The 16653-nt window shown below is 42.8% G+C and overlaps 2 protein-coding genes across 3 annotated transcripts in view; both read left to right on the plus strand.

Annotated features, from left to right (window-relative positions):
- Positions 1 to 2563, plus strand: part of LOC115173834 (growth factor receptor-bound protein 10) — a 55044-nt gene extending 52481 nt beyond the window's left edge. For both annotated transcript variants that reach the window (XM_029732278.1, XM_029732279.1), the window contains 2 exons: positions 63 to 156; positions 299 to 2563. In XM_029732278.1, coding sequence (XP_029588138.1) covers positions 63 to 156; positions 299 to 445 — 241 coding nt within the window. In that variant the 3' untranslated portion in view covers positions 446 to 2563. The remainder of the gene's footprint in view (positions 1 to 62; positions 157 to 298) is intronic.
- A 10022-nt stretch (positions 2564 to 12585) lies between these two features.
- On the plus strand, positions 12586 to 15473 carry LOC115173835 (60S ribosomal protein L14). Its single transcript, XM_029732280.1, has 6 exons — positions 12586 to 12656; positions 13304 to 13405; positions 13706 to 13800; positions 14207 to 14306; positions 15171 to 15224; positions 15382 to 15473. Exons 1-6 carry the CDS (start codon positions 12654 to 12656, stop codon positions 15442 to 15444), a joined length of 417 nt encoding a protein of 138 aa, XP_029588140.1. The 5' UTR covers positions 12586 to 12653; the 3' UTR covers positions 15445 to 15473.
- The last annotated feature ends 1180 nt before the right edge of the window (positions 15474 to 16653 follow it).

Here is a 16653-nt window from a genome sequence, read left to right on the forward strand (position 1 = left end):
GGACCATCCCTATGTATAGATGTACAGCATAAGTGAAAATGTTTTATGTGTGCATGTGTCAGGTTGTTCCTGCTGAGAGACAGTCAAAGTAACCCCAAGGCGTTTGTCCTGACCTTGTGCCACCACCAGAAGATCAGACACTTCCAGATCCTACCGGTCAGTTCTTTATACTCATCTACCTCTATTCTGTTCCACTTCCTTCTTGTTCATCCAATTTGGCTTCGTCTCAGTTTGCGCTCACATCCTATCTCCTGCCTCCTTCTCAACCGTATTGTATATTGTCTCCTCTTTCTCACAGTGTCAAGAGGAAGGTCAGATGTTGTTCAGTTTGGATGATGGCTCCACCAAGTTCACAGACCTGATCCACCTGGTGGAGTTCTACCAGCTCAACAGAGGGGTGCTGCCCTGCAAGCTCAAACACCCCTGTACTGCCGTGGCCTTGTGACCCTTCACCTCTGACCCGTGAACCATACGCCTGCCCTCTGGTCTCACTACACTACCCTCTGTCTGCAGTTAAATTCTCTACCCCTTGTTCACTAGGTCGTCAAGTGTGCACTTATTCACTCATTCCTCGTGGATTTAAAAGGAATGGAGTGTTGGAAGCTGATGGTACATGCTTAGTTACACCAATGCTTTTAAAATGTATGAGGGGTAGTGAACAATTGCACACTTTGAGGGGAGTGGTGGGGAATTGGAAAGTGGCTACACAGATAGATGGATGGACAGACAAACAGACATGTGGTGTACTATAGTGATCTGTGGATCCAACCAAGCCCCTGTTTCCTCCTCCTTCACCCACCTCAGACAGACGATAGACAGGGGGCTGGTTCCCCCGCACTTCTTTATTGATCATCAGGGATCGAATCGATCACAACGATTGACCATATGTAAAAATCAACCTGTGCAGTCCAGTCTTAATAAGCTGATCACCTGATGCTTCATGCTGCCTACTGGCTGACGTTGCCTTGGGGGCATCCTGAAGCATGAAGTTGCCTGGGGGGCATCCTGAAGCGTGACGTTGCCTGGGGGGCATCCTGAAGCGTGACGTTGCCTGGGGGCATCATGCCCTTCCTCTTCTTTCCTTATTGGACCAACCATCTCACTCTATCTCCAATACTTTATACACGGCCACTAGGAAGAGAAAAAGACAACAACAAAAAGAACACAGAACAAAAGCAAACCGTGTTGGCCGTTTGTTTGAAATGGCAGATGATTGTTTGAGATGTGGACTTCCCTGTCAGAGCTGATGGCGTTGATATGATGTTGTATTACTGTTGCAGAACTATTTGCACTTCTGAACAGACAGCCTACAGTTCTCTTGTAAACTGAATGAAGCTGAATGCTCCTTCTCAACTTGCTCTTCCTCCTCTCTTTCTGCTCCTCATCTCCTACTCTTCCTCCTCTTTCTTGTCCTGCTCCTCCTCCTCTTTCTTGTCCTGCTCTTCCTCCTCTATCTTCTCTTGTCCTGCTCTTCCTCTTCTCTTTCTTGTCCTTTTGTCTTGCTCTTCCTCCTCTTTCTTCACCTCTTGTCCTGCTCTTCCTCTTCTCTTTCTGCTCCTCCTTTCTGCGTAAGAAATCCCAGCCTGCTGATTGGATTAGATTGGATTAGAGGCTGGATAGCCTCTCTGTTCCTGCTACGTCCGGCTCCACCTGATCCCATCAGAACATTTGGAAAATCAAGAACATTCCCTGCATTCAACCCTAAAGTTCAGAGAGATGAGAACGGGACGGAAGGAAGAGAAGTCTCACAAACCTGCCCCCTGCACCTTCAATTTGGACTGTCAAGAGTTCAATCTTTCAGGCTACGTTCCAATACCCACACTAATATTGCACTTAGAACGTATGTCCAATGCATTTTTTCACTGTAAGTGAACAAAACATCATCACCGCCAGTCAGTATTGTATGAATGTCAATAAGTGTTCTCCAAGTCAGTTGTTAGCTTCCTACTGCGGTCAGCATGATGCTGTGTTCAAATACTATTTGAAATAATTTCAAATACTTTCTGTGCTTGATTGAGCTTGCCTGCCTTGATAGACCAATATAACAGTCCCAAAACTTCAAACCCCGCCCCTCTGGCAATCTAGAGCAATCTCCCAGGCATTTGATAGATTTCAAGCAGTATTTGAACCTAGGTTTGGCTATATTGTCTCTGACCCACACCTTGATGTTGTAGACCAGGGTGTCAAACTAATTCCATGAAGGACCTAGTGTCTGCTGGTTTTTGGTTTATCCTTTCAATTTGTGTCCAATTAAGACCTAGACAACCAGGTGAGGGGAGTTCCTAACTAATCAGTGACCAATAGATGTGAGAGGGTATTCATTCTCAGAATGCAGGGATCCATTTAAAGCACTCCCCAACGTGCCTGTATTTATGTTGAAATGTATGCTAAGTTGACTTTGCTGCAGCCATAGTTAAATTAGTTTCTCTCAACTTAAAGTGAATATTGTGAGCGTGTGTGTGTGTGTGTGTGTGTGTGTGTGTGTGTGTGTGTGTGTGAAGTCATACTATTATAATGCACATAGTCCATCTATCCTTCTATCTGAAATGTATTATGTTCCAAATCCTCCTCTTGTTTAGGAATGGAAAAAAGGGTCTAGTAGGAAGATTTCTGTGAGTATTGGGACTCAGCCAGCCCCTGTTTGGTCCTGTACAGTCCCGTCCTGTTTTGTCCTATCCTGTTCTGTCTTGTCCTATCCTGTTCTGTCCTGAACTGTTGTGTCCTAAACTGTTCTGTCCCGACCCATTCTGGCCTGTCCCGTCTTATCCTGTCCACGGGAGGTTCTAGACCATTTCAACTGGGGGGGCCAAGCTGGGGCCAGTTGTACTGTTAGAGGGGCCAGTTACATTAGACGTTATTGTTGTCATATCGTTTTCTTCACTGCATTGCCGGCATTAGCAGGCAAAAAAACATGTTCATAATCATCATCGTTGACGCTGTCTAATAACGGATGTAAAAAAAGAACGATAGCAAAAATTAGATATGTAAACATTTTTTCATACTCCACATTTAGGGGGGCCACAAGGGGGTCCAAAATTGTTGTCATAGGGGCACTGCCCCCCCCCCCCAGAACCGCTAGTGATCCTGTCCCGTCCTTCTCAGTCTTCTAGCGTGAGGCAGCAGAGCTGTTGGCCTAGCAAGTGTGTGACATAATACCTGCTCAAAGCTTCCACCAGGTTTACTAGACGCGCGCGCAAACACATACACCGTCCAGTGCCAGATTGACAATTAATAGCAAGGGGCTACCAGGCACTCTGCCAGGCCAGCTCTCTGAATAACGTCACTGTTGTCACTCCCGTCCCATCACTCCTGAACCATACCTGACTCTACAGCTCTACAGGAGTTTCCACTACTTCACCTCACTCAGAAGCTCTGGCTGGACATCTTAGTCAGTTACGGCAGGCAAAAATGTTAACCACCCCTCTGTCTCTCTCTGTCTCTCTGTCTCTCAATCTTTGCCTCTTAATCACTGTGTTATAATGCAATCCTTCACAGAAGTCCAATCATATGGATGTACAGTATATATAAATTCAGCATATGAATATCTATTTTATAGAATGTGAAACTATGGAAAAGCTGTAGATCTAACACTGTATCTAGGTTACAGATCACTATGAGTGCATTCCAGATGTCACCCTATTCCCTATATAGTGCAGTATTAAAGGGAATCGAGCGCCATTTAGGACATTGCCTATGTATTGGGCGTTATGCTTTTGCTCATCACTCCGTCTCAAATGAAGGTGAAGATTTTTTTTTCATTATTTGATTCATTGACTGTTTGCTTTTGATTTTATCACAAATTGAACTTTTATATATATAAAAATAATGTACCAGAACATAAACAGTAATAAATGAAGCTTTCAAACTGGACTCTTTTAGCATGCATTGAATTCTGCAGGATGTATAAGCTGACTGGCTCAGAGAATGTTAACTGTCTATGTAAGGACTTTCGATGCTGTCAAAGTTGTGAGTCGCTGTCCTGAACATGACTTAGGCCAGGATTCAATCAAAGGCGCGTTGTCGAAAAGCCCAGTGCACTGTCGACAATGCGCCTTTCAAAGGCAATTTCCCTGACGTTTGCGGAGATCACATTTATGGTAAACGCTGCAGATGTCGGCACAAGCGTAAATTACCTTTAAAAGTGCAATGCACTTGTCGACAAAGCACCTTTTGATTGAATCCAGACCATGCAGCTTTCCTTACATCGGTGTTTCCAAAACTGGGTCTTGGGTACCCCAAAGGGTGCACGTTTTGGTTTTTGCCCTAACACTACACAGCTGTTTTAAAATAATCAAAATTAGATGAAAGTTGATTATTTGAATCAGTTGTGTAGTGCTAGGGCAAAAACCAAAACGTGCACCCATGGGGACCCCAGGACCCAGTTTGGGAAACCCTGCCTTACACTCAATGGTGAGAATGTATTGCTTACTTCACCCATCCAGGTTTTCTGATCTAGGCCTACATCATAAAAAGGGCATGATCAATAGTCTAGGGCAGGGGTATTCAACTCTTACCCTACGAGGTCCGGAGCCTGCTAGTTTTCTGTTCTACCTGATCATTCATTGCACTCACCTGATGTCCCATGTCTAAATCAGTCCCTGATTAGATGGGAACAATGAAAAAATGCAGGTTAACTGGCTTCAAGGTCCGGACTTGACTTTAATGGGGCTAGGGACTAGAGATTGAAACGGAACCAGCTAAGGATATCTCTCTCATACATTTATCAAATAAGCCATGAAATAAATAAAAAAGTAAGGTTGGACGAAAGTTTCTGCTGTGCCAGTGTAGCCTTCCCTGTCTCTCTGCCCTTAACTCCATGTACCGTATCCCGGGTCCTGTTCCATACGGTAAACCCTAGCAGAACCTTTTTGCAAGGTGAAACTATAATCTTGTTTGTTTCAATTGGATATGTTCAGGTATTTTTTTTGTTACACTTTGGTTTAATACATTTTTTCACTACTGAACACAACCCATCTGTTCTGCACCACTCAAGCCCATGGGCAAGGATTCAAACAAACCCACAATCTACAACAGCTGACATCGCACTGCACTTGGCTTTTGAGGGTAATTCATGTTTTAGTTGATACCCACTGCATTTACCCCAAATAAGATCTCCACGAATGTCAGCAAAATGACCTTTTAATAGTTGAATGCAGTGTGCTGTCGGTGGGTGGTGCATTGTGGTTTGTTTGAATCCCGGCTCATGTCTTTTAACGGAGGTGTCTGTCCACTCCTGTTCTCTCTGAGAGCTAAACTTCAGGAAGACATCTGAATCAACCACATTGTATATCCTGTTCAGGTATTTTTGTACAAAAGGATTGATATATTCTCAGATTATTGGAAATTAGATTGAAAGGTGACATTGTTATGAACCAAAAGGCTGATCTGGTCATTATTATAACATCGTGTAATCGTCCTGTGGCTCTGGTGAGGTGGTGTGATCACTGAGAACGTGTTATGCATGAATTCTCTCTGTGTTGGCTGTGTGTTGAGGTGTCAGACGCCTTGTTTGCTCTTCCTCATAAGCCTACATCATGTGGGGGGGACTGCACTCTATCAAGCATCACACAAGTAGACTATCACTTTGACCAGGGTCAAAGCACACTTTTTATTTACACACACATTCCACTATATCATTTCCTTCCTCTTTTTAGTACGCGTCAAACTGCTCCTAGTCCAATCCTCATGCAACTCAGGACTGTGTGTGTGTGTGTTCTGATTCCCACACTGCCTCAGCACTCCTCTTAGAGAGGCGTGACGTGCTTGTCCTGCCCAGGTGGCACGTGTGGATTATAACGTGTTTAGAGAGTGGTGGAGTAATCAGGGCCCGGTTTCCCAAAAAGCACCTGAAGGCTAAGTTCATTTTAGAACCATAGGATGATGGGAAACCGGGCCCTGGGCTGTTCAGGAGTACTGTTAATCCCATAGGGTGACAGAGCAACTCTAACACTAACACACACGCAGGCACACACACAGACACAAAGACAGGTTTAATGTGTTTCTCACTGCTCTGTGCTACAGCCACTTCAGCAGGTGGCTCTATCCTAAACCACTTACACTTAACACACACAGTAAATGTAGCCAATGTGGGAATTGAACCCACAACCTTGGTGTTGCCAGCTCCATAACTCATAATAGCAATAACTCATGCAGGTTGTTAACATTGTTTTCATTCATCCTAGGACATTTACTCTTCCCACACTCATTCACTCACTAAGGGGCCTATGAGTACTGTACATGGCTACAATTTACTCTGTGCCATTACCCCTGTAAATCTAAGACGTCGGGGCATTCTTCTTCGCATTCTCTCAACCAGCTACACCTGGAATCCTTCTTCAAGACTGTTGGAAGAGGTCCCACATAAGCTGAGCACTTGTTGGCTGCTTTTCCTTCACTCTGCAGTCCAACTCATCCAAAACCATCTAATTTGGGTTGAGGTTGGGAGATTGTGGAGGCCAGGTCATCTGATGCAGCACTCCATCACTCTCCTTCTTGGTCAAATAGCCCTTACACAGCCTGGAGGTGTGTTTTGGATCATTGTCCTGTTGAAAACAAATGATAGTCCCACTAAGTGCAAACCAGATGGGATGGTGTATCGCTGCAGAATGCTGTGGTAGCCATGGTGGTTAAGTGTGCCTTGAATTCTAAATAAATCACAGACAGTGTCACCAGCAAAGCACCATCACACCTCCTCCTCCATGCTTCAGGGTGGGAACCTCACATGTGGCAATCGTCCGTTCACCTACTCTGCGTCTCACTGAGACACGGCGGTTGGACCCAAAAATCTCAAATTTGGACTCATCAAATCAAATCAAATCAAATTTATTTATATAGCCCTTCGTACATCAGCTGAAATCTCAAAGTGCTGTACAGAAACCCAGCCTAAAACCCCAAACAGCAAGCAATGCATGTGAAAGAAGCACGGTGGCTGGGAAAAACTCCCTAGGAAAAACTCCTGAGAAAGGCCAAAAACCTAGGAAGAAACCTAGAGAGGAACCAGGCTATGAGGGGTGGATATTATAACAGAACATGGTCAAGATGTTAAAATGTTCGTAAATGACCAGCATGGTCAAATAATAATAATCATAGTAATTGTCGAGGGTGCAACAAGCACGTCCGGTGAACAGGTCAGGGTTCCGTAGCCGCAGGCAGAACAGTTGAAACTGGAGCAGCAGCATGGCCAGGTGGACTGGGGACAGCAAGGAGTCATCATGCCAGGTAGTCCTAGGGCTCAGGTCCTCCGAGAGAAAGAAAGAAAGAAAGAGAGAATTAGAGAGAGCATATTTACATTCACACAGGACACTGGATAAGACAAGAGAATACTCCAGATGTAACAGACTGACCCTAGCCCCCCGACACATAAACTACTGCAGCATAAATACTGGAGGCTGAGACAGGAGGGATCAGAAGACACTGTGGCCCCATCCGATGATACCCCCGGACAGGGCCAAACAGGCAGGATCATCAGACTAAAGGACACAAAACTACCTCCACCAATTTTTAAAACCGGTACCGGTTACCTTCAGACGAGTCCACTTGTGAGGGTCATACAGAAAAACAGAGAACACCAGTGTTCGTGAGAATCTCCCCTTTCCATAGAGTGTAAGTAGTTTGTAGCCCATTCGGACGCTACAGACATTTCGTGAGAAGATAGATTTTTGGGATGTCTCATGGTCTGACAAACACAGCTCGGTCCCCTACCACCACAGATGTGGTGAGTTGAGATGCAGCCCATGCAAAAAAACATATCTCTAGCTTTAACTGACACATTTTGATGTGGATTTTTTTTGTATGTTACCTAGATTGACGCACCGGTGCATCAGACTCTTAAAGTCCTGGGAATGAGATGGGTGACTGTGGGTGCTGGAACCCTGTTCATGTATCTGAAATATCACATTTACCATCATAGCAGTTCACAGTGACCCTACTAGACTAGAGGGATCTTCCCTAAGAGGATAATGCCATCTGGTGGTTTAATACGGATGATGTAGCAAGCAGGGGTTTCTCTTCAAACTCTGTTGGTCACACACAGGGAAATTCTCAATCAGGAAAAAGTCTGTCCTCTGTCCTCGACTTGATTCCTCCGTCCTTGACCCGTAAACCGATAAGTGGTCGAGTGGCCCGAGGAAAGTGTAAATTTGTTAGTAGGTGAATGGAGCAGTATTCTCCCCTCCTCGATTACTTACTTCAGCAGAGGATGCACAAGAATATCCTCCTGGCGGCTAGTGCGGAAGTAATATCTGCCACACCCTCTTTGAATCAGCTGTTGTTTTCTCGAAGGAGAAGACCATGCACACATTTAAAAACGATATGGTACTTATCATTTCATCTATATAATGTCTTGCACAACTAGCTACATTTGTTTTGATCACTTGACACCGTTATGTTTGGAGGAAAAGGGGGGAGGCTTGCAAGCCGAAGAACACCATCCCAACCGTGAAGAATGGGTGTGGCAGCATCATGTTGTGGGGGTGCTTTGCTGCAGGAGGGACTGGTGCACTTCACAAAATAGATGGCGTCATGAGGTAGGAAAATGACGATATATTGAAGCAACAATATTGAAGCAACATCTCAAGACATCAGTCAGGAAGTTACAGCTTGGTCGCAAATGGGTCTTCCAAATGGACAGCATACTTCCAAAGTTGTGGCAAAATGGCTTAAGGACCACAAAGTCAAGATATTGGAGTGGCCATCACAAAGCCCTGACCTCAATCCTATAGAAAATGTGTAGGCAGAACTGAAAAGGTGTGTGTGAGCAAGAAGGCCTAAAAACCTGACTCAGTCACACCAGCTCTGTCAGGAGGAATGGGCCAAAAATCACCCAACTTATTGTTGGGAGCTTGTGGAAGGCTACCCGAAATGTTTGACCCAAGTTAAACAATTTAAAGGCAATGTTACCAAATACTAATTGAGTGTATGTAAACTTCTGACCCATTGGGAATGTGATGAAAGAAATAAAAGCTGAAATAAATCATTCTCTCAACTATTATTCTGACATTTCACATTCTTAAAATAAAGTGGTGATCCTAGCTGACCTAAGACAGGGAATTGTTACTAGGATTAAATGTCAGAAATTGTGAAAAACTGAGTTTAAATGTATTTGGCTGAGGTGTATGTAAACTTCTGACTTCAACTGTAGATACGTTATTTCACTTGCTTTGGGAATGTAAGATATGTTTCCCATGCCAATAAAGCCCCTTAAATTGAAATTGAATTACATGTAATATAATTTATGAGTGGAATCAAAGCCTATGTTTAAACCCGTTCTCATGCTTGAGTCTTCACAGAGAATTCAAGCCCCTTGGGTGCTGCCATAGATTTACATTAGAAGTGCCCATCAAAGAAGGCTCAAGGTCATTGGCCACAGATAAAAGGACATCAAATCATGTTATATCTACCATAGCTTTGATTGGACTGATCATGTCAACATCGCACTTTCAACATCTTAGCTAGCTAGCAGTCATCATCATGAATCAAGTCGACAATCTACTGGCAAATCCTTTTCAATCCTTGTCATATAAAGATAAATGAATTCTAAAACGTATCAGTGCTCATCGGCCATTGGACATAAACATTACACAATAAGTTGGAAATCGCAAACTCAGCAATGAGTGGTTTGGAAGGAATCAGTGGCTAACTGCAAGTGCTGCCAAGCAATCACTAGCCTGCTATTCAGTGGAGTGGGTGTGTGGTCCAAGTCTGGGTTTAAGGGTCTCTTTTCCTAGCTTAAATGGATAAACATTCACATACAACACCATGGGCCAGAAAAGGTTGTAAACCTCCAATTGTTCCCCACTATTCCACCCTCCCCATCCCAAATTGGGTTGGCATCCCAGTGACCGGCAGACCACCCCCGTCCCCCCAGATCCCAGGGCCCCCGAGCAGGGGCGGAAATCCCGGGGGGGACACGACCCCCCCATCCTGGGAAAAATATGATTTGTCCCCCCAATATATCACTGAAACATAACTATGTAATTTAAATAATATTTATAATACGCAATGAAAGCAATTGTGCTGATTATAGACACTTAATAGAGCGTTTTTAAGTTTCAAAAGATTGCAACCCCCCCACCCTTTGCCTCACAATGGTTTGATCCACTGCCAGTTCCTTAGTTAGCAAGGTAACAGAGGGGTCGTATCTACTGTCTGAAAGGCACTCAATTAACGTAACTGACGTGAGGTTAATCTAGTCAATCGCGCACACACACTAGCTGAATATGCAGAGCTAGCGCGCAAATATTAACTATTAAGCTAGCTAGTACCTATTCCATTTATGTGGCGTCGTCAAAGATGGAATCTTTGCTATCGTCAATTTACTCCAAGATCAGCATGCAGATGATGTAAGTTAGTGCTTCAAAGTCCCTGTGATAAGGTTAGCGATAAACTGAAGTCCAAACTGAACAGAACAACACTCTCTTCTACCATTGTCTTAAATATATTTAATGGTCTCGTTGCAAAAGCTAAATTGTCGCAAGGGAACTTTTATTTATTTATTTTATTTCACCCTTATTTAACCCGGGTAGCAAAGATTATAGCAAACACCACTGAAACTGAATTGGTGCTCGCTAGCTTTGCAAATTCAGCTATTGTTGGAAGCCAGCCAATATGAAACAAACTATTAAAATTACAAAAGGTTGCAGCATATGTTGTGTAAATGGTGAACTAATACAGCTGTCAACTCGTCATTTTAATCCGTTTCACATTTGCTAGCTACCTTTTAGATCGAAGCCCAAATAGAATGATAGAAGATGATAGAAGCCCATCTCCTACTGTAAACAACCTACACACTGTGTGTGTGTAGCCAGCCAGCCAGCCAGGTAGAAAAATGGCAGAAAAATAAAAGACGGACATCAGAGTATTTTTCAATACACCAAAACGCATAGTAAGAACCCTAGTAGCCTAATATCTCAAAGACTAGTTGATAAAATGTTCATAAGAAAGAAATGAAATTCTAATGGAAATGTTTCACAATGATGTCATTAGGCAGAGCAGGCAACAGATGGCACACAGACAGCAGAGTTGAGGACAGATATGCAGGGACAGACTGGCAGAGACAGGGAGTCTCAGGTAAGTTTGTTGAGTCTTTGTTTGGCAACATTATGAAAGGTTCTCAATCTCTAACTTTAAGCACCAGCTGTCAGAGCAGCTCACAGATCACTGCACCTGTACATAGCCCACCTGTAAATAGCCCATCCAACTACCTCATCCCCATATTGTTATATATTTTTTTGCTCCTTTGCACCTCAGTATCTCTACTTGCACATTCATCTCCTGCACATCTATCACTCTGGTGTTTAATTGCTAAATTGTATTTACGGTACTTTGCCACTACTGCCTATTTAATGCCTTACCTCCCTAATCTTACCTCATTTGCACACATTGTACATAGACTTTTCTATTGTGTTATTGACTGTACGTCCGTTTATTCCATGTGTAACTCTGTGTTGTTGTTTGTGTCGCACTGCTTTGCTTTATCTTGGCCAGGTCGCAGTTGTAAATGAGAACTTGTTCTAAACTGGCCTACCTGGTTAAATACAGGTGAAATAAAATTTAAAAAACTATTCAAAACAATGTCACTGACGAGGTTCTATGCATCTCTCGATTTGTACTGTTTGTATGAGAACAGACATTTTCAGTGATGAAATATAACAAGTCAAGGCACAGATCATCTCTTACTGACTCTCACCTTTTAGAAATCCTGCGAATAGTGACGTCAGAAACTATACCTGACTTCACTGCTCTAGTCAATGCCCATCAGAGACTTCACTCCTCACACTGATTGAGATGTTTAAATGTAATGTTGAGTTCTCTCTGTTTCTTGTGTTTTTGTGCATACACGTTAACAGGAGTTCTGTCCGTGGTGCTGAATGCACAGTGTACTTTTCCCTGTGTAGTTCATTGCATGTTTAATAATGAAAATACCTCCCAAAAGGAGAACATGGATGTGGTTTATTTCTGTGCATGTTAAAAAAGTAAAATAAGTAGCATATCTGGACGTGATTTACAGTAGATATATCTGTCAACACAGTCATACACATGATGTATAATCCTGTAATATGATTCTGGCCCACGATGGAAAAAATACATTCTAATGTGGACCTCTATGGAAAATAATTGCCCAGGCATGGTCTATGGGCGAGAGATCCCAGATTCAAATTCTGGATGAGCCCTACTTTTAAAAGAGACCAGATAGACTAGTAGACTAGATATTATAGCCTCCTAATATACTTCATTTGGTATGCCTACTAAATCGTTGTTGTACCTTGTCATTGCCACGATGGAAAGAGACGTGGAAACTCTAATTAGAAATAATTTGCACAAGCCTAGTACTATTGAATAGTCAACAAAAGTGTTGTGGATATCAGATAAATGTTACATGTAGAACTATCTAATCATTTACTTCAGGTGTACACTTTTTTAAGTACCAAACATGTTTAATCAAAGGAATCAATATAATGTAATAATGTATATAGATATTATATTTCAAACCAACACATTCCTTCCTCTGCACTAGGTGGCGTGATGAGCATTCCGAATTGTAATATCCAACCACGAAAAATACATCCCTCATTTGCGCATGCGTATTTACAGAACGGAAAGCGTTACTTCGTCGACCGGAAGCTTTGACGTCCTTTCTGAAGAGGACTGCCATAATGGTGAGTTTGTCATGAAGCTTGTAGATTTAGAAAATGTTATTAAATACAATTGTCCTTATTGTTAAGCGGCCTCAGTTAATATGGAAATAGATAACGTATTGCTATATTAGTTTTATTAGCGATGATTAAAATACTGTCAATGGATTTTAGACATTATTGAATGTCGGGTGTTGTGTCTGCTACAACGTGGTGAACAGGCCGGTAATCAGTAGGCTAGTTAGCCCAACCATGACAATTGCATTGCAATGGCGAGCGCATTAGAGTTGCTATATCTTATCCTCCGGCCTTTTTTTAAAGTTTGGTTTGTCGGTCCATTGTCGTATGTACGCTAGGTTGTGGGCTACTAGTTAGTATTCACCAGGACAGCTAACTAACTTTAACGTTAGTTAGCTAGCATGTTGATTAACGGTTAGCTTGTCTAGCGTTCACGGTTTTGTGGTGTCCCACAAACTGTCTATAATAGCCATGTTAAAGCCAAATCACATTTGTAAAACATGTAGTAAGTTAGGACAACCCTAGAAAAATATAAATTCAGAGTATTGGGTATAAGAAACTAGTGACCACAAGCCCACTGAAGGGTTTTGTTCTCGATTGTCTGAGCTTGCTACTTAGAGCGCCAGTAAACAACCCATATTATTTTCCTGCAGGTGTTCAAGCGCTACGTCGAGATCGGCCGCGTCGCCTACATCTCTTTCGGACCCCACGCAGGGAGCCTGGTGGCCATCGTCGATGTCATCGACCAAAACAGAGTAAGCATTGCATTGATGTCATCCTGATTTTATGCTAGAGGTCCCCAACTTTGGTCTAGGAGACCAAATGGTTGTGCAGGCTTTTGTGCCAACCCTGCTACTCTACTCTTCACATGTTCAGGTACCAGTTTAGAGCCCAGCTTGGTACCTGTATCTTGTAGTCTACTAGCATTTGTATGTCTACCCAGCAACCCTTCTCCATAGTCCTTTAATCAATTACCACATCTGTTAATTTAAGAATGGTTCAACTCGGTATCGGCATGTTTTGTTTATTTGAACTGATGGGTGTGTTTGTCTCAGGCGCTGGTGGATGGTCCCTGCACAGGGGTGAAGAGGCAGTCGATGCCTTTCAAGTGCATGCAGCTCACTGACTATGTCATCAAAGTACCACACAGGTGATTGAGAGGACACCATGTGTGTATTCACTAGGAACTAAACAAAAGCAAACTGAATGAAAGAGGGAGGGACCTACCTCTGTCCAATAGAAACCGGTTCACAAAATATTCAGCTATGGTTTGCACGAATAAATAAACCCAAGGCCTCATCAAGGCCTTGATTGGTGCAGTCAGTTGTATTACTGCTGGGCTGGTACAACATGCACACAGACACCTCAATCAATTGACTGGCAGCTGCTTTGTGTTTTCAAGTGAACTTTTTCTTATTGACTATCCTTGAGTCACAGACTTAGTAACCACACAGAATATACTACCTCACAACATGCAATTGTTTTGCTACAACTAAAGCTAAGGCTTACCTGTGCATATTTGGGTTCCCTGGACAATAACCCTTCCTGTGTTGCAGCGCTCGTCAGAAGTTTGTGAAACGCGCCTGGGAGAAGGCCCAAGTCACTGAGAAGTGGGCAGAAAGCAACTGGGCCAAGAAGATAGAAGCCAGACAAAAGGTACTGATATTTTGTACATTTTGATTGGCCTTTAGCTGTTAGTCGAAACAGCTACCCCTCCTGGGGTCCACGTGTTTGACAGAATGGCTCTGGGGTGGGGTCTGCTTATGGGTAGCAGTTGGTTTCTCAATGGCCGAGGTTAAACATATTTTGTCAAACGGGACACAGGTAACTTCAATCGGCTTTAGATGACTCACTGCCCACACATTTGGGAACGACATCCTTGTTGTATATACTGTCAATGCCCATGTGTCCCTTCAGTCTTGCTTGGGTTGTCTTTGGGGTTTTGTAGGAACAAAGTAGGTCCTGCACATCTTTAATTGATTTACAATATTTCTATGTATTTGTTGACCATTTTTGGTGTGTGTGGTGGCGCTTCCAAATACTACTTGATCACTGATTGTGGCTTAACCCCCTCATGAAAAGGTGTTTTGGTATGCTATGTTCCTCCAACTTAAAGGAAAATACCATTCAAACTATCTTTTGGTATTTGTTTAATTAGTCCACTGTTGATAGTCACTAAATGTTTTGCATGTCAGCATTCAAGTTTTCAAGAACTTTAAAAATACTGTGACACTTTCTATATTTTTAAAGTTGTATATCTTAACTTCAGTGCTGACATGCCAAACATTTGGGGACTTTATCCACATTGGACTAATGAAACAAATACCAAGAGTTTGGGTGGAATTTTCCTTTAATTAAGGGTGGTATCCACCAAACACCAAACAGAAGCAAATGGGCCAAAACAGGGAGGGACCTTCTTCAATTTGTCAAATACACAAATGTTTTGATTTCCATTGCAGAACGTTTTGCTATAGTGCTACTAATCTCTGTCTCAGTTGTATAACTGCTATGTCTCTACAGAGGGCCCAGATGTCCGACTTTGACCGCTTCAAGGTGATGAAGGCCAAAAGGATGGTGAGTGGAGAAAACATTTTGTCTCAAACATTATTACATCACATTATTACTTATGTAGAGTATTTTGGTTTGCAAATTAAATGTAGTGGAAATAATGAATTGAATAAAAAAAATACTTGTCACTAATGATCCACTGATTTGCTGTTTATGTCCACAGAGGAACAAGATCATCAAGCATGAGGTGAAAAAGCTGCAGAAAGAGGCAGCGAAGAAGGCGTGATCTAAAATAAATCCTCTGGTTAAATTGTTCTCCTTCGTCCTCTTGTATTTACTACTGCCCGCTTGTCAATCACAGGACTATCTAAAAGCTGATGACACTAACCTCTAACATTCTACACCTTTACTTTACCCAGGTGTGCCTATACATAACGTTGCACCTCCACCCGGGCCTTCATGCCATTGTTATGAACATCCTCCAAGCCACTACCCACAGTGCAATAGTCAAATCACATGTTATTTGTCACATGTGCCGCATACAGCAGGTGGAGACCTTAACGTGAAATGCTTAATTACAAGACCTTAACCAACAATGCAGTTTTAATAAAATATTTACTAAATTAACAAAGTAAAAATTAAAAACTATAAAATAAGAGGCTATATACAGGGGATACCAGTATCGAGTCACTGCGGGGAGCAGCGAGTAGCAGCAGTGTAAATGCAAATAGTCCAGGTGGTCATTTGATTAATTGTTCAACAGTCTTATGGCTTGGGGATAGAAGCTGTTAAGGATCCTGTTGGACCTAGACGTGGCGCTCAGGTACCGCTTGCCGTGCGGTATCAGTGAAAACAGTGACAAGTCTGACCGTGGTGGTTACCTAAAGCCGTGATAAACCGAGTCATTCTGGATGGGTCCCAACTACTGTTTAGTCTAAGTTACACTAGAGTGGCTCGAAATACGATTACATTTCTAAAGTAGTCAAACGTTTAGCAGGGACAACTTTGCCAGCATTATCATGTGGTAAAATTTGCTTACAGCATGTGTAACCGATGTGAAATGGCAAGTTAACGGTGGTGCGCGCTAATAGCGTTTCAATTGGGTGACGTCACTCGCTCTGAGACCTGAAGTAGTTCCCCTTGTTTTTGTGGCGCGATGGGTAACGATGCTTCGTGGGTGTCAGTTGTGTGCAGAGGATCCCTGGTTCAAGCCCAGGTTGTGGCGAGAGGAGAGGGACGGAAGCTATATTGTTACACATGGCAATGTTGTCATATTAGCTAAGTCAAAAATAGCTAGCTAGCAATGCTACCGTTAACTAGCTAAAATCCGGTGTCCCCTCAATGTTAGCTAACGTTATACTGCATCTAAAGTCAATCTGGTGATATCAAAATGGTGACAAAAGATTTTCCTTATAATTACAGTATTTGCCTCCTGTGAATGGCATTGTATTTCCAAGCCACTAATGCACTTTTGATAGTCTTCATCGGCGCTCGT

This window comes from Salmo trutta, chromosome 34 (genome assembly GCF_901001165.1).
Source record: "Salmo trutta chromosome 34, fSalTru1.1, whole genome shotgun sequence".
In the NCBI taxonomy this organism is placed as follows: Eukaryota; Metazoa; Chordata; class Actinopteri; order Salmoniformes; family Salmonidae; genus Salmo; species Salmo trutta.